At 40.0% G+C, this 25,478-nt stretch overlaps 4 protein-coding genes and 1 long non-coding RNA gene across 5 annotated transcripts; 2 read left to right on the top strand and 3 right to left on the bottom strand.

Moving 5' to 3' along the window:
- Positions 1 to 67: 67 nt before the first annotated feature.
- si:ch211-140b10.6 (uncharacterized) lies at positions 68 to 5,087 on the top strand. Its single transcript, XM_006794552.3, has 3 exons — positions 68 to 198; positions 657 to 731; positions 4,077 to 5,087. Exons 1-3 carry the CDS (start codon positions 173 to 175, stop codon positions 4,423 to 4,425), a joined length of 450 nt encoding a protein of 149 aa, XP_006794615.2. The 5' UTR covers positions 68 to 172; the 3' UTR covers positions 4,426 to 5,087.
- A 567-nt stretch (positions 5,088 to 5,654) lies between these two features.
- On the top strand, positions 5,655 to 9,352 carry pdx1 (pancreatic and duodenal homeobox 1). Its single transcript, XM_006794554.3, has 2 exons — positions 5,655 to 6,902; positions 8,862 to 9,352. Exons 1-2 carry the CDS (start codon positions 6,518 to 6,520, stop codon positions 9,239 to 9,241), a joined length of 765 nt encoding a protein of 254 aa, XP_006794617.2. The 5' UTR covers positions 5,655 to 6,517; the 3' UTR covers positions 9,242 to 9,352.
- Positions 9,353 to 9,596: 244 nt separating this feature from the next.
- urad (ureidoimidazoline (2-oxo-4-hydroxy-4-carboxy-5-) decarboxylase) lies at positions 9,597 to 10,443 on the bottom strand. Its single transcript, XM_006794555.3, has 2 exons — positions 10,220 to 10,443; positions 9,597 to 10,098 (listed from the first exon to the last, which is right to left on the bottom strand). Exons 1-2 carry the CDS (start codon positions 10,392 to 10,394, stop codon positions 9,749 to 9,751), a joined length of 525 nt encoding a protein of 174 aa, XP_006794618.2. The 5' UTR covers positions 10,395 to 10,443; the 3' UTR covers positions 9,597 to 9,748.
- Positions 10,444 to 13,465: 3,022 nt separating this feature from the next.
- On the bottom strand, positions 13,466 to 15,372 carry LOC148101428 (uncharacterized). Its single transcript, XR_015719632.1, has 3 exons — positions 15,287 to 15,372; positions 14,972 to 15,086; positions 13,466 to 14,398 (listed from the first exon to the last, which is right to left on the bottom strand). It is a non-coding gene; the product is annotated as an uncharacterized LOC148101428 (long non-coding RNA).
- Positions 15,373 to 19,204: 3,832 nt separating this feature from the next.
- On the bottom strand, positions 19,205 to 23,889 carry LOC102786773 (receptor-type tyrosine-protein kinase FLT3-like). Its single transcript, XM_087846140.1, has 15 exons — positions 23,847 to 23,889; positions 23,407 to 23,483; positions 23,050 to 23,126; positions 22,294 to 22,445; positions 22,091 to 22,215; positions 21,870 to 21,981; positions 21,512 to 21,651; positions 21,120 to 21,298; positions 20,820 to 20,958; positions 20,561 to 20,738; positions 20,321 to 20,421; positions 20,103 to 20,217; positions 19,835 to 20,019; positions 19,631 to 19,739; positions 19,205 to 19,520 (listed from the first exon to the last, which is right to left on the bottom strand). Exons 2-14 carry the CDS (start codon positions 23,438 to 23,440, stop codon positions 19,666 to 19,668), a joined length of 1,611 nt encoding a protein of 536 aa, XP_087702266.1. The 5' UTR covers positions 23,441 to 23,483; positions 23,847 to 23,889; the 3' UTR covers positions 19,205 to 19,520; positions 19,631 to 19,665.
- Between the last annotated feature and the right edge of the window lie 1,589 nt (positions 23,890 to 25,478).

Here is a 25,478-nt window from a genome sequence, read left to right as displayed (position 1 = left end):
AAAAAGAGAAAAGGGTGAACGGTGAAGCTAAAAATGATCTGGCATTATTCAGGGCAGCAAAAATCATCGGGGTCCTCGGTCGGAGGACCTCGCGAGGAGGTAAACAAGCGATGTTGGGTTAATTAACGACCATCCATCGATTTTACCGCAATTAAGTTTGCGTGTGATCGCGATGGCAGAAGATAATGAGCTGGAAAAGTATGTAGCGTGTTAATATTTGTCCTCACTTGGTATTTGCGCACTGGTGAACGCAGGTTTCCTCTAAATCTGTAACAGCGCTCCGTCGGTAAAAAAAAAAAAAAAAGAGGCTCATTTATTGTGTTGTTAGACGAGCTTGTGATTGTATGGAAAGCCTGCCTTCGTGGTGGCACACACCATGAGCTCCCTGTCCTGTATAAAAGTAGATCAGCGGGTCTCCTCTGCTGGGATTGTGCCGATTCAGCAGCTCGGGTCAAACCAGGACACTGTTCCCCTTTTGCTCCTGATGATTCACTTTCTCTTCCGCATCACTCTGTTTTCTCTCACTTAATTAGATTATTCTCCCCTTGGCTCCCCCTTGAGGATTTGCGCCATCTTTGTCCTCGGCTTCTCCCCATTTTTCCTCCCCTTCACGTGAACAGTGTTTGACGTTTTTTCCTCTTTATTTATCCATCTAGGCGTGCAGTGGAGGAGCTCCTCAGGGAGACTGACAGAGCCCGCGTGAGAGCAGAGACCATGGGCCCTGCAGGATGGTGAGCACCGTGTCTGACATGCCATCTGTCTGACTCTTACTTATCTGCTTTAGTAAGAAGGCTTGGTAGTTGAGCCTCACATAATGTGTGCATTGCACTTGAACTAATGAAAATGGCTGCAGTAGTGTGCGATACTGCAGATTTTTGGTATCGATCTGATACCAAGTAAATAGACGGCGAGTATTGCCGATACCAATACCGTTAATTTTAACTTGTAAAGGAAAATGAATGGATCGTCATTCATTTGCAACAGATTTAATGAGCATTAAATCGCTGTGATTGTTACTTTTCACTATAATTAGTTAACACATAAAAATGCATCTTTTAGCTTTTTGTGGCATTGGGTTTCTTGGAGACTTGCAGTGTAAATGTGCCTGTCTCTGCAGCACGCTAGGTTAGATCCTCTAGCTTAAATGTGTTATAAGCTATAAATAAAATCGATGTGGAGGTTAACACCAAAAAAGATTCCTGTAATTTTTTCATAGTGCATGCCTGAAAATATTTTTCACTAAAAATTATTTAAAGCAATTCCTTGGGCTACATACTGAACTTAGAGGATAGAGGCAAAGCATTGTTCCTATTGCGCTAGTATGTGTCTAAACCAGTGTTGGTATCAATACTATCGATACTATCTTTGGCTTGATCCACCCACCTCAAATTTGAATCCAGTGTGAACAGGGAGGACAAATAAAAATGACTGAAGGTCGAAGGTGCACTACAATTACTTAACACTACGTGTTAAGTAATTGGCATTGATAGCATGTAGGAAAATCCTAGGCAGGTCCTGATGATTCAGATTATGATCTAAGTAATGGGATAATGGGAAAAAGTATCTATGTGACAGTCAAACAACTCTTGGTGTTTAACCACACTATATATATATATATATTAGAGTGGTTAATAAAGCCAAAATATTACCTTCAGAATGAAAATTTTCAGTGTTGCAGTCCCTCAAAGAGGACATGAGTGGGTCAGATTTTGGCACTTTTTAATTTGGCTTATTTATTCTAGTGTCTCAAGCCGTCATAACTTCTTCTACAAAATATATCTACGTAAAATGAACCGTTAATTTCATTTATACTCCATTTAAAAAGTGCAACCATATAAACTTTACACCTGCTCAAAATGTCACATCCTACAATAGAAGAGAATGCATGCATTTGTCTCTGTACAGGTGCACAATGACATTTGAAGCATCTTCCTGAGCAGTGCATACAATTAAGATGCATCAAATACAAACTTATTTTAACTGGAAGTGAAAGTTAAAATAGACACACATACCCATTACGCTGGCCTTAATGATCTTAGACAGGATGTTCATAGTAGAGGCAGTGTAATGTGTTTTTCTATAGCCCCTGAGCAAACTTTGAGTATCAGTATTATGGGATATATCCGAGCTTCAATAGCAAAACTGCACAAATTTAAAATCTGTGAGAGTGAAAGTAGTATTAAATCATGACTGTGTTAGAAAATGTTTTTGATTTCAAAGAAGGAGGTGGCCCCAGTGTAAAAATGTAGATAAATGATATATCTTGTTTTGACCTGCCTCCAATCTGACATTTCAAATTGACCCAAATGCTTTTTTTTTTTTTTTGGACCAAAAAACAGATAAAGAAAAAAAAATCCAGGGTATAAAGGCCTGCTTGTGTTATCCTATGCCACAGATATTAAATTAGTGCAGTTTTGCTTTTGAAGCTCTAATATATCCTTTTTAAAACTTCAGATCCTGACACTTACAGTAGACATTGCATCGGTTTGGATGCTGCTTTTAACAAAGCTCCAATTTGTTTTTCACCTCCTAAGTGATGAGTATTCATAAAAAAGCGTACTCGGAGGGCCTGTAACTCATTTTGAAGGAGGAAGTGTGGATTCATTACATACAATAAAGTTATTCTACTAAAAAAAGAATATCTGATACTGATAGGAGGACAGATGGAAGGCACTGATTGATTTTTCATCAAATGTGTTTAGATTTATGGTCCCATGCTGCTCTCTGCTATTTAGATCAATGGGAAAGGCATCAGTAAAACGGGGTTGGAAGCTGTGGTCGACTGCACACATTTGATAAAAGTGATGGTCGTGCATTAGTGCACCCAGTAAAAGTAAAGAGCAACTCTTTCTCAGATGAATGAGGATGTCAGTGCAGGATGTAATCAGACTGTCACCAAGAACCGCCCTACTGTAAAACAATTACAGTAGAGCTGCGCTGCATTCATCCCTCATTACAATGAACGGTGCACATTTGAGAGCAAGTGGTCGTATTCTCGACTGGTGGATAAGCGTCTGAGTGGCAGAGAGCAGTCTCCTAGCATGGTTTGTCCCCTGATTGAACGTCAATATGAAGATTTCAAACAATGGCCTTTCTCCTGTGATGAAAAAGTTCTATCCCGGTGGTAGTCGTCTCTTCCAGGAGCCATCCTCAGGGAACTAAATGGTTTAAATGTGAATGTAAATGTAAATTTTATGTCATGGCTTTCACAGTTACTAGATCTCTTACTAAAATGCTTTATATTGGGGGTTTATTTCTATTAATTTACCTGTAGTTAAATGTTTGGTATTGTGTAACAAGCATGCGAGACAATTAATTTCTTGTTAGCAAAAATACAGTTTTAAAAACGTTTGCTTTGTTATTGGCTTTTCTCTGCACTGAGTTCATGCTTTGAGGCCGTTAATAGGGTTCTCTAACTAACCTAGGGTCATATATAACCAGTTTGGTAATATGTAAAAACACTATGATGTCCTGGAAAATCCTGGAATGTTTGATCTTGTCTGCATTGTGTAGTTATTGCTACTTTTTATCTCACTGATACTTAAATTTAAAGTAGTCAAACCTGTAACTAAAATTGTCATTTTTTTCCATCAGGTTTTTGCTGTAAACATTTTGATCTCAATTAGACCTGTATTACAATCTGATACTGAGGTCATGAATCCAAATCACCCAGTTTAAGCCACTGAGTGTGAGTTTTTAAGTTTTAAAAAATATATATTTGAAATACCACAAAGAGATGTCTAATGTCTATTTCTGAGGATTAAATCTGTGTGGAAAATCACAGAACTGTTTATTGATTTTGAGGGAGGCTTAATGCTGGAGTCAGCCCATAAAATACTGCCAGCTTTTAATCAGTTTCATCAGGATTCAAAGGCAGAAAGAGCAGAAACACTCAGTATCCTCGGTGGCTGCAGCTCTGTCTGCGATGACTTTTAAAGATGAATCTGTCCTGTGAGTCCTGTGTGGCGGTTATTAGCTCTGACCTCAGTGACGACCATCCATCTGTCTCTCTAATGGTCGCAGGGGTAAGTGTAACACGTCTAACTAACCTCTCATGTCCTTCACTTCTCTTTAAGGTTGAAATGTCCTCTGCGAAGCACCAACAAACGCTTCCTCCTCAACACGCTGCGCTCCACCGGCCTGCAGCGCCGCACTGGCGAGCCCGGAGCCGGACACTCCACCGCAAGGGGGCGCCTGAGGAGCGATTCCCCAGACAGAGGCCGCAGCAGGACACCTCCCAGAGATCACAAGAGTAATGGAGGCCACATTGATCATAAACATCATCACAGGGACGGCCGCAGAGACAGAGATAAGAAGCTGGATAGAGACAAAGACAGACGCCACAGAGGCGACAGAGAACGGAGACACACTGATAGACCGAGCCGAGACAAAGACACGCACGCACACACAAACTCCACGAGTTAAAATAGCCCAACTGTGTGTGTGTGTGGACTTAAACCTGAGAGGATCTGCTGACTTTGCTCAGAATGAGCTACACGAAACTTTAAGTTCTTATTACACCGGATTGTAAAGGTGGACAATTGTCTCTCATGATGGGTTCAGTTGCTGCCCCCCCCCCCCCCAGTAAACTTTTGTTTGAATAACACATCCCACACGTTTATGTTCTTCATTCTCTTCATCATAGTTTGATGCAGTTATGCTTCGCCCATAATAGCAGGCTTTGTTTCAATCATAATGTCATTACCATTTTTCTGTTATTATTCACTAGCCATGATGTTTACATAGGCCACGCTGCAGTCGCCACTGGGTAAGCACATGTTATCGCCTGTCCAACTTTTTGACATGTATACACCAGCTATCACAAAGGGTTTTGTTTGTCAAAGGAGAGAGGAAAAAAAACTTTGTTTTCCCGACACTCCTACATGCGCCTGTGCTTGTGGTTTAGTGGTCTCCAGAGGATTATGTGTGACAGTGAAGTATTTTAACCCTTTAACACATACAGTATTTTCACCTTTTGTAAAGTTTGAAGATGGGTGGACGTTTGCTGAAGCCTTCAGTGTCCTCTCCATTTAGCCTCCTTTTTATTTTTTACTGTTTCACAGCCTTATATAAACGTGACAAATGTCAAGCTCTTTGGCCCTGATTACACACGGCTCAATTACAGCCACGTTAACCTGCATCACTCCTCGCTTAGGCCATTACATAAAGGGAAAAAAAATCTGCCGCTTGAAAGTTGGCTAAAGTGCATCTGAGGCGCATCATGCTTCATAAATCACGTTGTCTCCACTGTAGAGGAGAATGGCTCTGGTTAACTGTTTCCTTCCTCTTTGAAACAATAATCAAATATAAACACCATTAAGCCATAGTGCAGGCGGTGTTTTGTGTAGAATTGGTTTACTTGAACTTTATTGCATCGCTGAGTGCCCCATTAAGATACAGTCGAAAGTGGCATAATTGCTTCTGAAGAACTCCGGGCAAATACGGTCTATTGATACACACCAGCGAGGTAAAAGCCCGATCTTCCTGTAATTTTTCCTGAAAAATAAGTAAATCGCGTTCGTCTCCGCGTTGCGTAAAGGGACCCGAGAGACCTCGAGGGCTGTGGAGACACGCTCCACGCGCACGGCTGTTAATTGAGTTCAGTCCAGTCACTCCAGCCTAATTGATTTAATGGCGCGAGCACACGCCGCAGCTGAAGCCTAATGACCAGCAAACACCGGCGAGAGTGCGGCGAGCGAAGTGGCCACATGAGCTCTTGTTTGTTGTCGCCAAGATACCTGCGTGCGGAGACCGTGGGCCCATGCGTGCGAAATGGTGTTAAATGATGCATTTACAAAAGTATAATGGGCGCGTTTTAAACGTTAGAGGGGGGAAAAGCAGATAAATGAAAAAAGTGGGCTGTGTGTGGTGTTTGAGCTTTTCGCCAGAGTTTCCAAGACAACTGTTTCTCCATCCACGTCTCTTATCTGGCGGGTCAACCAATGTTTGCGCCCATACGTATCGATTTATCAACCTCAGTGTGCACACGAGAGATATATCCATATAAAATGTCGATGGCTGTGCTGTTTGAGGACAATCCAGCTTGCCTTGCGTGAGAATCGTGCTCCTTCCAGACGCTCTTGATTAATAACGCCCTCTTTTGCCCCACATGTGGAGGGAGCAGTTGCACGGTCACCTGTTTTTGTTGTTGTTGCTGCTGCTGCTGTTGGGGTCAGACACAGGTGGATGCCAGGTAAACCTTGCGGTATTTACAGAGTAGCATTGATTTACGCGCTGTTGTTCAGTTGGCTGAAAAAAAAAAAAAGCTCACAGAGCTGCAGAATATCCTGGAAACTGGGAGCTATCGGCCTGCCGTTTTTGAGCAAATAGTGAAACCAATGGCTTGGGCGCTACAGGATCACATGGTGGCAGAGTGACACACCTGTGTGGAGCATTAAGGGCCTCGCAGTTGCGCCTGAGGCAGGTAGGGCTGAAGGTTTACGCCGAGGTAGGGCGCAGGTTACGGTGCGTGTGTGTGCGCAAACGGCCCCCCTGCAGACACGGGTCCTCGCCAGCCATGAATCGGGAAGATCACTTTTATCCCTCTCAGGTTTTTAAAGACTCCTGCGCGTACCAGAGATCACAGGGTGATGACTACAGCCACAGCAGCCCGCCACCCTGCCTCTACATGAGCAGGCAGGTCCACTCCGTCTACACACCGCCGTCCATGGGAGCCTTGGAGCAGGCCGGCCTTCCTGACATTGCTACCACTTACAGTTTGCCGAGTATGCGGGAGGATCCTGGCGTGCCCCAGCTCCTCCACCACCACCAGCAGCAACAGCAGACCCTCCAGCCGCCTCCAGGCTACAGTGACCCCGTGGAACAGAGCAGATATCACCTGCCATTCCCCTGGATGAAAACCACTAAATCCCACTCACACACCTGGAAAGGACAGTGGGCAGGTAAACACTCAAACAAATCAGCGTATACAGTGTGATCATTAGCGTACTACAGAATCTGACTGAGGGGGGTTAAAGTTCTTAATTTGAGTTCAAAGAGGGCTTCAAATTAAAATATGGGACAGTCATGTTTACACAATTTAGCTACATAACAAGTAACTTTCAGCTAACTCCTTCTGAGGCCTTTAATGACATCACGGCCCCAACATTACGATTCTGGGTGTTTCAGTTTACCTGTCAGTCATTTTTGTAAAAGGCCCGGGAGGTGAGCGGTTGCTTCATATGAGGTATTATCGTCACAAAAATGTGAGTTTTGTTTGTACAAAAACATTTTCACAAATCACGCTATCTTCAGCCACGAGCAGCCTAATAATAGTCTTCTATATTGCCAAGTCGTTTGTAATTCTAATGTGGTCTTGATAACGTGGAACAAAAAAAAAACCTCTAAAATGTAATGAACTTTTTAAGGAAAGTATTTTTTAGGGAAGAGTTTTCAGTGGACTGAATTTCACCAAACTTGGAGAGGCTTTACGTGCAGCGAGTTTGCGTAAAAGCAGTGTCGTTGTTAGGAAAAAAAATATTTTGGTTAAAATAAAAAGAGCAAATAAAGTTCTCGTACTTTTCTTACGTCAGAATAAAATTCCCAGAAAACATTTCTTCTGATTCTCTCTCCTAAAGAACTCTCAATAGAAGCGTCATGTATGAACGAGCCACTCTCATAAAGTCGAAACTGAATAACTTACACTCTGATATAGCAGGCCCACGTTGTTTTATTATTCTGAGATACTTAATGGACAGTGTAAACTTATTATATATGAAATTTTGAAACAGTTACTATGAACTTAAAAAAAATCCAAAAGTTTTTAAAATCAGCATGAACGACGGTAACGGGAATGATGCCCAGAATCGAAACTATAAATTAGTGCCTTACAAATAGGCAATAATTATAATCAGTGGCTTCACATGATTTATATTCATTTCTAACAACTTGACTATGTAAATCTAATTAAAAATAGTCTGCATGATGGCGTATTTCAGTTTTACTTTGACAATAAATGTATATTAAATTCATTATTTTTATTATTATTATTATTATTCGGAACGTATTAAATACAAATTTAGCTGCACATTCAACGTCATAAATGAATGAATAGTCTTTCTTGCATTGATGTTCAAAATGAGCAAATTATATGAGGGAATTTCAAACTAACTGATGCGTGACTGATAACGTGCAAATAAAGACAATAATTACTTTTCTATAATATTTTAAATCTTAGTTTTTTACTTGACTGTTTTAAATGTGAAAAATATATAATTGAAAATGGGAGAGATCACTTTTTAACAGTCAGTTCATTAAAACGTGGATCTCATCGAGTTGTGGACGTAATTAATTAATTCATTTATTTTAAAGAAGCGGTCAATGGATTCTTCTAAGGCGTCTAAAAACTTCTATTGTTTCGGTCTTTATCTTCAACAATATGAAAATACTTTAAAAATTTTTTAAAACTTATATACAGCTTTCAGTGACTGTAGCAAATACTTCCTGATTGTGGATTATGATATGCACAGTAATTAATCTGCTTGAATTTCAGCTCTGGTTGATCACGTGCACTGGGAAATATGTTTTGTCCTTGAAGGAAATGTTAATTTAATCTCTAAAACAAGTAATCTATAATAATCTTCACCCCTAAAATCTCAATTAAACCTGTTTCAATAATCACCCGTAATAATCACCTGTTTTTTGGCCAAGTATTTGGTTAGTACTGGTTAAATAAAGAGTGGCTGGAGATTCTTCTTTACATTCATTTTCAAGATTTTTTTTAATTTACATAAAAAACACTTTTCATAGTTTACAATGAAAAATGTAAATTTACACTTGAAGTGCTTCAGATTTTAATAAAAAATCATTTTTATTACATATTCTTGTTTTTAAAGGGCGCTAATTCTCCGTGTGGTTTTTAGGGTCATACGTGATGACTGAGAATGAAGAAAACAAACGCACGAGGACTGCGTACACGCGCGCCCAGCTACTGGAGCTCGAGAAGGAGTTCCTTTTCAACCGCTACATCTCGAGGCCGAGGCGCGTGGAGCTGGCGCTGACCCTCAGCCTCACCGAGCGCCACATCAAGATCTGGTTCCAGAACAGGCGCATGAAGTGGAAGAAGGAGGAGGACCGGAGGAGGGCGAGGGGGGCCGACCCCGACCAGGACTCCTCCATCACCTCTGGGGACCAGGGGGAGGCCGTGGGAGGGGTTTCCTCCTCAAACGGACCTCACGCCACCACACCCCCCATGTCCCCTCTGCACGGTCTGTCTGCCTCCGGCTCCAGAGAGAGCGCATAGATCCAGCGGATATATTTTTAAGACTTTAAGATTTTAAAGACTCAGACCTGAACTCGTATTTAAGGGATCATTATAACTTTGACTGAAACTCAAATCCAAGCTTTAGGAAACATGTACATATATTTTTTTTTTCTGAAAAGATTGAGGGTGATTATTGGGGGGGGGGGGGGGGGGGGGGGGGATTATTTACGGACGTTTCTTCATCGCCAAACATCCTCTGAGATAGGTTCAACACCAGATGGCACGCGGAGACAACAAATTCACCGAGGACGAACTCCTTTCCCGACAACGGACCACAGACATGATTATCAGTGCTGTTGTTTTCCATACATCAGTTTACACTTGTATTTAAGCTGTATTATGGAGATTGTTAATTAGAATCAATGATCCACGTGTTTTATTGATTGAGATTTTATGGATACATTCAGAATTAAAATATACCGCAGCCCTTGAGCCCGAATGATGAGGTTTAGAGGCAAACTGGCGCAAAACTCAACCTCCGGCACTTCATAATTTGTTCGCGCCATCAGTGAGCAGCAGACTTTGGAGGCGCAAGCGGCAGATCTTCTTCACCTCCTCGATGCCGCGCGCTCTCTCCACTGCACGCTCGTTCTGGCAGCGCTCGGACAGCTGCAGCAAGATGTTCGCTTTGTCGTTCATCCGGGCGCAGATGACAAATGGAAAGCCGAATCGCTTTTTATACTCCTCGTTGAGACGGGCTATGCGCTCGGCTTCCCCCGAGGTCAGCGCGTCCATTCCGGCTCCCGCCTGCTCCCGGCGCGACTCCCGGGTCAAGGTGCCTCTCTGCAGGTCCCTGCCGGCCAGGTCGGGGTGACACCTTAGGATCCCCTCTTTACCTGCACATAAAACCGAACATTTTAGAGCATTAAACTGATACAGGCCTACTTATTAAACAAACGCGTAAAAATTAACCCGAGCAGGGGGTAGAAATGTTAATAAACTAATTCCGTGGATCACCTGATTTTGGGAGCTCGTCGATGAAGTCACTGATAGCAGCCTCCAGAGCATTCAAACTCACAAACGGACGCTTCGACCACACAGCGGCTGTTATAACAGGACATTTCTCCACCACGTTACCGAAAGTGTTCACAAAATCCTCGTAAGAAAGAGCATTTACAGCTGAAATGTCCATGACTTATGGGAACAGTCTTCAGTGGTGCCACAGGCAGTGTTTGTTGACCTTTACGCAACACTTTGTAACAAGGGTTAACGCACCGCTGGACACACAGAACACCCCCCCCCCCCCCCCCCCCCCACCCTCCCCGTATAGTCTGGCAGTGGTTAATATTTTCTTATGGAAACTATCATCTGACACTGGAAAGAACAGTTGGCTGAGTGTAAAATAGGAGGAAAACGGTGATTTAAATTTTAGCTGCTGAGTCCTTATTCAGCATTACAATTCTGAGCTCTGGCGTCCCCTAGCGCTGAACAAAGGTCAGCAAAGAATATAAATCAGACGGCTATCCATTAAAACAGCGCGACGCCGGTATTGAGATCATGATAAGGCTTCAGTGGTGGAAGAAGCAGACAGATCCTCTACATGAGAATGGCCTGTAGCGATAGAGCTGCAGGAAAATTTTACGTAAGCTAAAAGACCTGCACTGAAAATGGTGGCATTTTCAGACAAATTCAGGGGATCACATTTCCTGAACGAGGCTCTTTAAATCTGAATGGCTAAAACTAATTGTGTAAACCTACCTACAATCTTTGTTTTCTTAGAACCGATAATGACGATAACGATACAATAAATAGTTTTGTGGATATTTTGTTGACTCTATTTACATATTTTTTACATGCTTTACTGAACAGGTATGTGCCACCCTGCCTAGACCTCTTGCCCCTCATTTGCCCCCATTTAAAGTTTTCTAGATCCGCCACTTTAAAAAAGGAAACATTAAAAAAAACTTATTTCATTACTGTCATGTAGTAAAATCTACTTTTAAGTAGAACACAGCTAGGAAAAAACTTTTTTTCTAATCTTTGATATTTTACCTTCTTATAAAAGTTAATTGTTTTTCTCTTGGGATCAAAATGAGAAACACACAGACACATCCTCAACATAAATATGACCCATGATATTACATTGTAATTATCAATTTTATTATGAATGAGTAAAGCATCTTTTACTGTATGTATAATATGTATGTATAATACAGACATGCCAGAATACAGTATATAAAGTCTATAAAAATAAGAATCTACAAACTTACGCCACAGCACACTCCCATTTGTTAATGTATAATGGAGCTAAACAAACACTAAACAGTTGCTCATGCATGGCATGAAAATGGATATCAAATTCTGTCTCATCTACACAATACGGGTGGTGTTTTCAAGGTATGTATATGAACAATTAATGGCTATTTCAGTTATTATTGTTCCACAGGAACTTATCAAGGAATAAAATTAACTGAATGTTAATGGCTTTTCAGCTCTACAAAACTTATGGAAGTGTCACATTCAGTCCTGTGATGAGTTTTTAGTTAAAATAGCTCTTACCTCGTGACTGGATACACAGATCTGAGTCTCCACACCATCAGAGAAGAGCAGCCCAACAGTGCCAGAGCAGCTAGAGAGATAGAAAATTAAATATTTCAACAGTTTGAACTATTATTGAAAAAAAAAAAATACACATAAAAAGCCCAAAGAAAATGGAACATGAATGTGTCATTAAGACCAATTAATTGCTTGTTTAAGTCTTTCGATTTTTATTTTAAAATTAACCTGCAAAATTTAAACTGAAGTTTGCATAGAACTTGTGTCATTATTGGGACACATGTTATTTCTTACATTCATTTTCTCCCAGTGGCATCATATACCACATCACATTGTAAGAAAATCTTCATTTAAAATTTGTGATTGCCATTAATTCTGCAGGATCCTGAAATACTCACATACCTGCAATCATGTTTCTCTGCTTCCAAATGTTTATTCTCCTGGTATGCAGGGGGAAATGTTCTTACTGCAACTCCACTACTCCACCTACAGGGCAATTTAACCCCCAGGGAATTAGGAAGGCTGATCATGATGCTGTATAAACATGGTTGGCAGGACACCTAATTCCTACACAGATTTACTACTCCACAAAATCACATGGGCAAAAACTGCCTCAGTCCAAAAAAAGAAAAGAAAAAAGTTTTATTAGTGACCACCACACTCTCACTGGAAATAAGATACACAAGATTTATTTTTCTTTCAAGACAGGCTAGTGGGCTGGGGGTGTAATTCTGGCCAGCAGCCCGAGGACATAACGTTTAGCATTATCAGCCAGTCAGCCAATCAAAAATTAGTTTAGCATCTTCCTGAGAAAGAGTTTTCATCTACCTTAATGGCTCTTGAGTTAATAGGGAGGGAGTTTTCACACAAGATCCTGGGAATGCAACTCTCAGTCTCTTTAATGAGGTTGGCCACCTCCTCATTACAGGATAGGCTATTCCTCCTAAAGCTACACAGGTTACTTCTAGCAGTTTTCAGTCCAATTCCTTTTTTTTTAAAGCAACACATAAGCCCTGAAATGAATCTTCCTTCTGGTAAAACTAAAGCATTTTTTAAAACAAAACCAGCCAAATAAAAAGAAAAAAAGCTTTCCTCCAAGTGTGGGCTTAAGTTCAAAAGTATTCTACAACCCTTTCCCATCCAGTCTCTCTGCATGCATATTTCCTCCTTTCTATCCCCTTTAAAGAGAAGGGCCCCAAACCCACCAATCAATTACTTCTGGGACTCAACAGCAAATAGCTGGACTAGAGTGGATCTCCGCTCCCACACTGGTGCGGCCTAACCTGACATTTAGTAGGAGATCACACAATTACCTAAATTAAACAACAATTCAGCCGAGGTAAGGAAAATTAGGACATGTCTCACCAGGCAAGCAGGAAATGTTGAAGATCACGTCCTCATACTGATACACCAGTTTCAAAGAAACACATGCAAAATCTGGGTCTGTTAACAGTGACAGCAACTTTCCATCAGAGAGGAGGAGTCTCAGCACATTCTGGAGCCAGGGGTTGTTATTGAAACAGGCTTAAGATCAAATGCTGCTTATCTGCACAACCAAAGTGGCTCAAATTGCCTCACCTATACGAAGGAGGTCATGTCACATGGGAGCTCATGCTTACTCCATACATCTAAGAGAGGCTTTGCAGATGGAATACAGCACCTCTAACTAGAAACACAGGAAAAGAGCAGACTTATTTAGGTGTGCACAGATGTTTATTTATTTATTTGTTTGTTTTAGATACAATGTTATAGCAGAGAAAGTATTATACAGTCAGGCAAACATTTCATTTGTGAGTAAAGGAGAGACTGGTTTCATGATAAGCAGACTTTGACATGAGGATAAAAATCTGTGGTCACATAGCTTCTCTCTTGTTCTCTCTTTTTTTTTGAGTGACGAAACGTTTCTCCCACAAAACGCTACGTCCAGATGAACAGAATCAACTTTTGGAGAGTAGCTTTAAATACACAGAAATTAGTGCATTTCTGATACATGAGAGGAATTTTGTGGGTTGACAGGGTGTGCCTGTAACTTTTCCTGACTGGAGCTTATTGAGCACAAGAATGACATACAAGACGTGGTTTCTACAGCCCAAGTATACTTATATGATGGTGCATGAGTACTGCACAAGGCTGCATGGTGGTGCAGTGATTAGCACTATCAACTCATCGCAAGACAGTTCAGGATATAAATCTCTTGATTTGTTACGACATGTCTTTTTGGAATTTGAATGCTCTCCTTGTAAATTTCTGAGCTTCTTGGCATCTTTCAAATTTAGACCTTCTTTCTTTTGTACAGTTTGCTTAAGCTGTAGTATATAGTTAAACTCTTTGTGGTAGATAATGAAAAGTGTTAGGTTAAATATGATTTATCCAGTTCCAGCAATAAGTATAAAATGCTCACTATATTAGATTTAAAGATAAAGACACTCCATTTTACTCTAAATTATTGTGAGAAGACTATCAAGTAACATGCTCTATGGATAAAATGATATATGGGTGATAACTGTATCTGATGGTTACAGAAGATCCTTCTCAGATATTGAAATGTCTGACTACACAGACATCGTTCATAAATGTCCACAGAGGTCAGTGGATCACGGCAGTCGCTGAAATTCTGGTGGTTATATCTTTATAACCAAGCTGAAAAAAAAGAAAGAGAGTGAGACTGAGTGATAATGGTTATTCATCCAGTTGTGGAGGTGAACATGCCGACCCTCTGCCCTCAGTCTACAAGCTGGTCAAACAGTGATAATGAGCTATGCTCTTTATTTTGTTCATAAAAAGATGTTTATAAAAAGATTAAATATATACCTTAATTTTGATGAGGTATGTGAGGACTTTACTGACTACAGCCAAACCAGAAACAGAAGCAAACTGCCTACTTTCAGCTCCATCACGATGTTTTCATTTAATATATTCATTAAAAATGTCTTATTCTGGGGGAGTAGGTGGGATGATCATGTAATGGGTTTTGCACCAGGAGCCAACTGAGTTTGTCAGACAAAACCTGAATTGGTCTCCTTTTAACACGTCTTTGCTCACTGAGCTCTTAATCGTCTTGTTGCAGGAAACATCAGAGTCTGCGTTAAATGCATCTGGGACCTCATCCCAGGATGAGTCCGTTTCACAGCTGCAGTGAAACAAAGTAAAAGGAGTTTAAATAATCAGAGCTAAAATGCTCTCTGAGCTGAACGGCTGTGCAGGTGATCATACCTGTCATTGGACTTAGAGCAAAACATCCAGGTATAGTTTGCTGGCACCAGACTGACAGTCTCAAGGTTGAGGGTATCATTATCCTTATTAAACAAGAAGTTGAACTTTGGTTCATCTGGAACAAAATCAGATGATGTCAAACAATCTCACATTTTAAATTGCATTTAAGTAATAATACAACTGTAACAAAGGCTACATTAACCTTAAACATTTTGTGAAGGTACGCAGGAGCTACACAAACATTAAAGAGTCGATGCACAGCATGAAAATGGGTGTTCACTTCTGTCTTATCTAGACTATAGGTGTGTTACTTACCCAGATATGTATATGTGCAATTAATGCATATTTCAGACTGGTCCAGAGGGGTTTATTAAAGAATAATAGTTCATTTTATGTCATCTCAGAACTGACTCATGACTGGATACACAGACTGGAGTCTTCACATCATCAGAGCAGAGCGCTCCAACAGCACACAGCAGCAGAACAGCTGGAGAGATAGAAAACTGAATCTTTAGTTTAAACAATTATTCGAACTATTATTAAAAAGAAAAAAAAAGGTCAGGGAAAAAGAGGAAACTCAACATAAATGTGTCCTTAAGAAAAGAAGTCTTTTCACTGAACTCCTTAATATAAAATAGAAATATTATGGCACATTTTAGTTTTAAACTAAAAGAAATGTAAGCAATTTCAAAAAAAGAATAAAGTTCAAATACAAACTGTGTCATTATTGGGACACACATGTTATTTCTTACATTTATTTCCTCCCGCAAGTGAGTTCATCATGATAGGCCTATCTGAGGTTCCTCAGACTGTATATCTGAACTGTGCTTCATAACTCAACATTTAGCTCTGACCAACTACAAAAATCTTGATTGCAAGTCTGTGATTACCACCAATGTTGCAGGACCTTGAAATACTCTCACTTACCTGTAATCATGTTTAGTTGCGGCCAAATATTTTTTTGATGGTATTTGGGGAAATTTTGTCACTGCAACAGCGCCACATACATGGAAATTTCATCCCCAGGAAATTATAAAGGTTAATCACTATGATGCTGTGCAAACATCTTCGGCAGGCGGCTTAATACCTAAACAGAGATTCAATTTTAAATTGACGAGTTAGAGTGAAACCAACGTGATAAGCACATAGTCATATTGGCTTCAGAGGTAATGAGGATTAAAAAGCAAGGATATAGCTCACCAGCTGAGCAGGAACTGAGGAAGATGAAGAGGTGATCCTCACACACTCGCAACACAACGCGATGCTGCAAACAACACACCACTGCTGTACAACAAAGGAGGACCACCGCCAGCAGCATTCAAGACAAAAACATAAAAGCAAAATGCAAGTACGTAATCACAGCTGGATCTTACAAATAAACCTTTGATCACCTGAGACCAGCATCAAACAAATCAAAAAGAACATTTGCATATGATCACAGTGACAACAGACTTTAAGCAAGGTTGCTCTGGCGGTGCACAGACTTGGGAGCCAGGGGAGCGAAACTGGCTTGAGAAAGAATGCTCTTTATCTGCACAAGCAGAATGACAGGACTCAACTTGCCTTTAGCTATAAAAGTGAAGTCATGTTAAGAAAGTACTGGTAATGTAACTTACTCCATACATCGAATAGGTAAACTGCCTTCACGGGTGAAATACAGCACCTCTAACTAGAAACACAGGAAAAGACCACAGATGAATGAGAACAGGGTTGAAATATTGGCCTTACCTGATCACACAAAACTGTCTGCCGGGCGATGGAGAATTATCCCAGGGTGCCTCTCTGTCCCTCCCAAATGGAACTGTTTTGCTTCCTGTTGGAATCCTAAACAGGAAGATCTTTCTGAGGTAACGTAGGAAGATGCATAGATGCTGCCAATAGGCTTCCTGACTGAAATCTTGTAATTCAAGCAATATCCCAGCAGTGAGCACATAGTGTGCTGGACTTCAACTGAATTGCTCATGAAAAGGTTTTTTTTTTGTCTACACTTATCTAGTTGTACAGACTTTTCTTTTGGAGATACAATGTTACAGGAGAGATAACATGATACACTTTGGCCCATATTTTATTTGTGAGCAAAGGAGAGATTAGTTTCAGTACAAATAGTTTTTTTCTCTAAGTCAAAAGTAGTAATATTACATTTTGTTCTTCTTTTCAAAGTATTCACTTTGATCTCTCAGGCCTGGCTGCCAGCACCAAGAAGAAAACAACACGAGGCTTCTTTGTTAGGGCAGCTGCATGGATAAGTAATAGATTATTGCCCTGACTAGTCCTGCAGAGGATTCAAGAATGACCAAGAAGCAGGAAATAGTGTATATCCACCCCCCACATTTGTACTATCACCTCAACTGTGATTCAAGTAGAAGAGAAGGCAAGCACCTAGGCTATGAAAATGGCTGACTGGATTAGTTACAGGTCCTGGAGAAGATTTACCAGCAGTAAAAGACACGGTCTGCTGCACAGCCAACTTGCCGGAACTGGGTTGATCCAATGAGGGAAGAAGCAGTGGCAAACCTCCCTGCACTGTAGATGCACTCGGAGCAGGACTGGATTGTACAGCAGCCATAGTTTACTGTTGCTTAAACTGTGACTCTGATAGGTGGAGATGCAACCCTGTGATGACAAATGAGTCATTGGGACCGATCTGATTTGACAGGATGTGGTATTATTAAAAGACAAATTTGTTGAGGAGACCCAGTCCCATTTCAGCAGCACTGAGAGAGAGTGAATAGTTTAGGAAGGCTTCTGTTGAACTGCTTGCCCTCACCATTTCCTCCAGGGGTGTGCAGGGTAGTACAAGACTCTCCTAGTTTGTGCACATTACAGAGATTGCTGATTAAGGACCTCTCCAAGGCCTTTGTTGAATTTGAAAGTGCTGGTTGTAAATGTGAGCTTCCTCCAGATACTTCAGCCTTTACTCACAGACCAAAACCAGTGATCAACAGAACTAGTCCTCACCTTTACTGAGCTTGTGTGTACCTGAGAAGAAACAGTAAGACCAACATCTGTGACACATGGAGGTAGAGTAAGAATTTGTAAGACACGTACCAAGCCTAAATGCAGTTAGAGAAGACTCCAGTCATGCCTATATAGACCACAACCTGAACAGCTTGAGCAAGTCATGGGAAAGCTACGAGTCTACCTTCACTAGTACACTTTCTCAGACTAGCAGACCAATGCCATTACTGCCACACTCAATAACTTGGCCTCAAGATTTAAGCCAGAAATGCATCAAAAAGCGAGAAGTCATGCCCTGTATTAGCCGTAACTGTGATGAATTAATTCCCAAGATCCCAACACACAGTAGTGAGGATCTGTGAGTAGGTTCAAGCTTTGGAGTTAGTTGTTTAGTCACCTCAGCAAGCACATACAACAGATAACAGTCATATTTATGAATGTGTGTATACATCAGTGTCCACTTGCAGCAGCCCCTAAAACAGATGTGTAAAACCTCATCACAGCAGATTCATGGTATTACTTGATTCTGGGAGCTCATGGATGAAGTCACTGATGACAGCCTCCAGAGCATTTAAACTTACAATAGGACGCATTGACCACACAGCGGCTGTTATAACAGGACATTTCTCCACCAAGTTACCCAAAGTATTCACAAAATCCTCGCAAGGAAGAGCATTTACTGCTCAAATGTCTATGATGTATGTGGGGTGTGCTGTATTTTACTGCATATGTTTATTTGTAGCTAGAGTGTGTAGGGGGAATCTCTTAAATGTTCATGTTAAGATGTGCTGCTGGTGAGAGTGTTGAACTTTTGTATCTGTAAGAGAAAGCAATCCAGAGCTCTGGAAAATGACTGAAGTCTGTTGTGGTTGTTTTTTTCCATCATCTGGTCGCCTTCATGTTAGCTACCGACCGCTACCGACCCGCACTGAAAATGACGCTATATTCAGAAAGATTTAGGGGATACACAAAACTGCAGTGGTCAGGTCAGTACACTGGACAGCAGGTTTTTTTCTTTATTGAATAAAACTGATTGTACTTCAGGTATAACACTGCAACATGTCACAATACAATCCAGTGTAAAAGAAAAATCCATTAACATGTACTGAGAAAACCCAAGAATAAAAATCTTGACGTGTCTAAAAAAGTTTTACTTAAGGAAGAAGTTTATTTCCATGTAACAATGTTATACATCGAATAAATCTAGAGCGGGTAGATCTACACCTTATATAACTATAAAAACTTTGTTTTTTAAAGCACTTTGTTGTTTTCTGTTGTTTCAAACATGGCTTATTACGTTTTCCAATGCTACCTATAAGTATAAATGTCTTCCTATATTTAAATAAAATATAAAGACTGTCCATTTTACTCTAAATTATCAAGTGACATGTTGTATGGATAAAATGTTATATAGGTGATCACTGTGCATCAGATGGTTACAGAAGATTCTTTTCAGTTTCCAAAATGTCTGAGTCAGATGTGTCAGCAGTCAGCAGGTGACAGTGCCCTGTTTTGTGTTTCATCACTCAGAAATGTCCACAGTCGTCAATGCATTGTGACAATTGCTGAAGGTCTGGTGGTTATAGCAGAGCTGAAAAAAGAGAGTGAGCCTCAATAATAATGGTTCTCCATCCAGTTCTGGTCACACAGTGACAATAAGCTGTGTTCTTTATTGTGTTCATAAAAAGATGAAATATATACCTTATTTTTGATGAGGTACATGAGCAGTTCACTGACTACAGCCAAGCCAGAAGCAGAAGCAAACTGCCTACTTTCAGCACCATCATGTTGTTACAAGTAGGTACACCATCTATAATATAGAAATACAAGGACAATAATAGTAATTGATTAATTAATAATTGACATTTTATTTAAAAAATAATGTAAATAAAAAGTTCTTTGTACCTTTAGAGAATACTGGGTAATGGGTTTTGCACCAGGAGCCCACTAAGTTTGTCAGGCAAAACCTGATTTGGTCTCCTTTTAACACGTCTTTGCTCACTGAGCTCTTGATCGTCTTGTTGCAGGAAAAATTAGAGACTGTTTTAAATGCATCTGGGACCTCATCCCAGGATGAGTCTGTTTCACAGCTGCAGTGAAACAAAGTAAAAGGGGTTTAAATAATCAGAGCAAAAATGCTCTCTGAGCTGAACGGCTGTGCAGGTGATCATACCTGTCATTGAACTCAGAGCAAGACATCCAGGTATAGTTTGCTGGCACCAGACTGACAGTCTCAAGGTTGAGGGTACCATCATCCTTATTAAACAAGAAGTTGAACTTTGGTTCATCTGGAACAAAATCAGATGATGTCAAACAATCTCATATTTTAAACATAAATTATAATTAAATTTAAGTAATAATACAAATGTAACAAAGGCTACATTAACCCACCTACAACACACACTGATATGGTCTTTGTTTCCTTTTGTCCTCCAGCCTCCAGGTGTAACTTATAATCTCCTGATATGAGTCGATCACAAAGCTTCACAGTCCTGAGAAACAGTTCATTACAGTCCTCATATCACATGATTACACTGGACAGCAGCAGTTCTCTGTTGTTGCTCATGAAAAACATGAATGAATGGATATTTTTACACTTCTACATGGTGACAGTTTGCTTCATTGAAGTACCTGTGCTGTGTTACCCATGTCTGCCTGACACATTTAGTCCTGTTTTTGTCAGGAGTCTCCCAGGAACAGTGCTGGAGAACAGGATGGTAGGAAACAGTGGCCTGCAAGCAGGTGCTGGATGCCTGCTGAGCTGATATGATCTTGGTCTCATCCAGCTGTGCAGAGAGGAAACCTTCGTCTGAGGAAACACAAGAATAAACCAGATTCATTCAGTGGGAACAGTTTCAAATAATGATGACATGAAATGAAGTCTACTGACCTGAGACATGAACATGAACAGACTTTGAGTTTTTATCTGTACTCGTGCAGGTGTATGTGCCGTTGTGCTCCTCTCTCACTGATCTGATGGACAGGTAGGCCATCCGAACAGCGAAATGTGAGTCATTTTTAATGCACATCTGGAAGAAAAAAAACCATAATAATGATCATTTGCAGGATGATTATCAGTGAAGTACTTTGTGTCTCAGACTGAGGAATATTAAAGAGGTCGGTCAGTTTTCAGACAAACATAACAAGAAAGTTTAAGGAAACTCTCCCTGATTACAGGACATTACTGTACCTCCTCCTCCTTCTCTGGTTTACATGAAAATGTCCTGGCATGGAGCTGTTTTCCTCCTTTCTCCCACACAGGTGATCTCAGACCGTATCCTTTTACTCTGCAGCGAAGCAGCAGAGACTGACCTTTGCTCAGGGTGACAGTAGATACCTCATCTTCGTTCATTACACTTCTCTGTAAGTCTGAAACACACATCAGGGCCTCAAATCAAAAATATATTTTTAGGGCAGAATTTGTCATTTGCTTCTCTGAGATTAGTTGGTGAATGTCTGGGTAAACATTGTTTTTTCAAGTATTTGAACCAAATTTTACTCAAATTAACTCCTGTAACAATTTATGGATACATTCATTATGGATGTATTAAATTTGTTATGAATGAATTTAAATCCAGTTACCATAGTCATACAGTTGGGAGCACTCTTGTCCTTCAGCATTGGTTGCACAGCACATCATTCCTCTATTATAATATTCACTGCTTAATATTGTGCTCTCTGTCTTTCTGTCGCTTCCCTTTAAACTCTGTTCATGCTTGTTACTGTTCAAACAGAGAAAAAAAAATGTTAGTGCTGTAAAATTATATTTTCAGAGCGCTGTGTCTTTGACATACATTATTATCAAAGCTTGTCTAATACCCATCTATCCCAACCACCCACCAAAATAAAGCATCTCTCCAAATGATTCAGTCTAAAATCAGACATTAAGAAGTGCTGCTATTCTAAAGTTTGCATACAAATGTAAAGGACAACATCTTACCCAGACCATTTGATTGTGGGTTTGGGGAAACCCTCAGAGACACACTTAAAAAGTGGGGAAGTATCTGGCACATCAACACCATCGAGCATCAGCTGTGGTTTTGTTGGACGTTCTAAACAACATGAAAGAAAATTTAAATTCATTGTATTATCACTAATTTATGGTCAAACAGAGGTTGTTTGAGTATTATAGAAGAAAGAAGGTGAGAAGCTGTTACTCACTCATTACTACATGAAGAATCACAGTCTTGGAAATGGTGGCATTGTTGGATTCACAGGTCAGAGTGTACTCCCCTGAATCTGTCTCAGAAAGCGGTGATGTGACCATGGACTGACTCCCATTTCTGCTGAGGTTAAAGGAAACATCTCAGTTTAAATACATAGAAATATAAAGCACACAAACAGAAACACAGACGGTCACTTACGCTGTCATTAGTCGGTCTTCTCCTCTGATCCAGTGGCAGACAGGAAATCCAGAGAGGAACTCCGGGGAGATGATGAGTTTCTTACCCACTGCTAACACTTTGCTGATGGGACCAGATGGATTCAGATAATCAGCTGGTGTCAAACATGCTGCCTGAAAAACAAGAGCCAACAGTTAATGCTCCTTCATTAAGCAGCAGTAAAATCATCACTGGTGGCAAGATCTGAATTAGAGTTTCCCAAAAATTGATTTCCTGATTAAATGTTTGCTTTAAAAAAATAAATAAATAAAAATAAAACAAACGAAGCTTATATTTTGTAACTGAACTAAATTTGTACTAAAACCTCTTCAAAATGTATTAGAATGACACAAAGTGATTACAGGAAATTACAGAAAGAGCAGCTAGCACTATTTCCCTCTCTGTTTTGCCACCTCCTGTTGCAGTGTACTTTTTGCTGCCCTGTACACCATAAACCACACTGCATTTTGTGAAGGTACGCAGGAGCTACACAAACATTAAAGAGTCGATGCACAGCATGAAAATGGGTGTTCACTTCTGTCTTATCTAGACTATAGGTGTGTTACTTACCCAGATATGTATATGTGCAATTAATGCATATTTCAGACTGGTCCAGAGGGGTTTATTAAAGAATAATAGTTCATTTTATGTCATCTCAGAACTATTCCCTGCTTTAAGGCTTCATTGTCAGTGTCACTTTCAGTTATCTGATCAGAGTTTAGTTAAAACAGCTCTTACCTCATGACTGGGTACACAGGCTGGAGTCTCCACGTCATCAGAGCAGAGCGCTCCAACAGCACACAGCAGCAGAACAGCTGGAGAGATAGAAAACTGAATCTTTAGTTCAAACTATTTTTGAAAAATCAAAATTAAATATATATACACCAGTGGGAAAAATCAAAACCAAATAAAGCAACATAATTGCATCATTAAGAAGAAATTATTGCTCTTCTAAATCAGACTGTATTTATGAACTACAGCTGTGTCATTAACAAAACGCTTCATAACTCAACATTTAGCTCTGGCCAACTACAAAAACCTTGACTGCATGTCTGTGATTACCTTCGATTGTGCAGGAATGAATAACTCACTCACCTGCAATCATGTTTCTCTGCCTCCAAGTTTTCATTCTCGTATTCTGAAAGGAAATTTTGTTGCTGCAACAGCGCCACCTATATGGGAATTTCATCCCAAGGAAATAAAAAAGGCTAGTCACTATGATGGTGGAAAAATACGACAAGAAATGAGGATATTGCGCCCCAGACGGGCAGGATTTGATGAAGGAGTCCTCGCACACTCACAGAGCATCAGCAGGATCCGCGATCAAGACAAAACAGTTAATAATTTCTTAATAATATCAAAGGAAAAACAAACACAAGTAATTAATCACAGCTGGATCATAACGGGACGCTTTCTCCATACATCTAATAGATAAACTAGCTTCACAGACGGAATACAGCATCTCTAACTAGAAACACAGGAAAAGAGCAAAGATGAGTACAAACAAGGTTGAAACGTTGAAAGTATCTGCTCACCCAAAGCTGGCTGCCTAATCTGGAAAAGTCTGCCTCACTGCCCCACCTAAGTCGAAATGGTACAGTTTCGCTTTGTGTTATTTGTTTTTCTCAATCCTTTTGTAGAAATCGACGACTAGGAAGTGGCTTTACGACATCATCTTTCACACATTTTGATGCGAAGTACTTTGACTTGAATAAAAGTCACTTCTTACCTTCTCATAAAAGTTAGATTGCTTTTCTCTTGGGACCAAAATAAAATAGACACATATACATGATTAACACAAATATATGATTACAAGCTTTTATTTTAATGAATAAAACATATTGTACTTCAGGTATAATGCTTAAATATATATAAATATATATATATATATATATATATATATATATATATATATATATATATATATATATATATATATAAAAACCCTGATATATTATGCATATTTATATTTAGAATATTTACAACCCTGTTAAAGAAAGCTACATCTTATGAAACTTACATACAAAAATAATTTTGTTCACATTCAGACCTCACTTCCTTCATGCATTTTGCTCAAGTTGTAGTATATAGATAAAGACTGTAATACATTATGGAAAGTATGATAAACGTAGGCTAAATATGTTCTCCCCAGTTCCACCTGAAATGATAAAATGCTTATTATATTTGAATAAAATGTAAAGCAAATTCATTCTACTCTAAATTTTAAGAGATTATTATTGTGTAACATTTTGTATGCATAAAATGTTATATAGGTGATCACTCTGTATCTGATGGTTGCAGATCGTCCTCAGCTGCTTAAATGTCTGACTCAGATGTGTAAGTAAAGACCAGCCAGCAGTGTCTTTTCTCTATTTTATCCCTCAGAAATGTCCGCAGTGGTCGATGCATTCCTGTAGCGGCAGGAAGTCTGGTTGAGAACTGGATGATGGAGCTGAAAAAAAAGAGGCAGTATGACTCAATGATAATGGTGCTTTTGTGCTTCTCTCATATGTGGATCCCTTAGGGTTCAATCCTTGGACCACGTCTGCTTTCATTTGCTATGCTGACAACACACAGCTGGGCTTTTCTGTTTAGACTCAGCAGCCTCTCCCACCTCCATGAATGCTTCAATGCTATCACTAGTGAGATGTCTTCTTATCGTCTCTTTGGCAATCAGCTTGGCTGAACTTAACTCGCTGCTGAAAACTTGTTTTTACAGATTAGCTTTTCCTTCATCTTTCCGCATTAATTTTGACCATAGTTTATATCTAATGAGTGTAGTGTCTCCTCTTTCCTCTGCTTTTAGGTGGAGATAGGTTGGTACTGCTGTAGCCAACACACCTGTTTCACATCAGTTTATTACCTCCATGTATTTAAGCAGCAGCTCAAGCCTACGCTCCTTGTCAGGTTCTTGTGGCATTGGCTGCAGTAAACTATCTCTGTAATTTTTGTTTGAATCCTTAATGAATCCTTAGACTCTGACCCTCTACTTACTCCTCCAGCTACTCTGGAAAAATATTTAAGTAAAACCTCAAATCCTCATCCCAATAAAATATCTCTCATCTGTTTTTCTCTAGCAGAAGACCGTTCTCGTTCGGTGAACACACACTCACCCGAGACTCTTGTAGCTCCAGACTCTCCCCCGTTGATCTGAAATTCTGTAAAAT

Source organism: Neolamprologus brichardi, chromosome 9, assembly GCF_056152115.1.
Source record: "Neolamprologus brichardi isolate AB-2024 chromosome 9, ASM5615211v1, whole genome shotgun sequence".
Classification (NCBI taxonomy): Eukaryota; Metazoa; Chordata; class Actinopteri; order Cichliformes; family Cichlidae; genus Neolamprologus; species Neolamprologus brichardi.
This window is presented reverse-complemented; position numbering and strand designations above follow the sequence as displayed.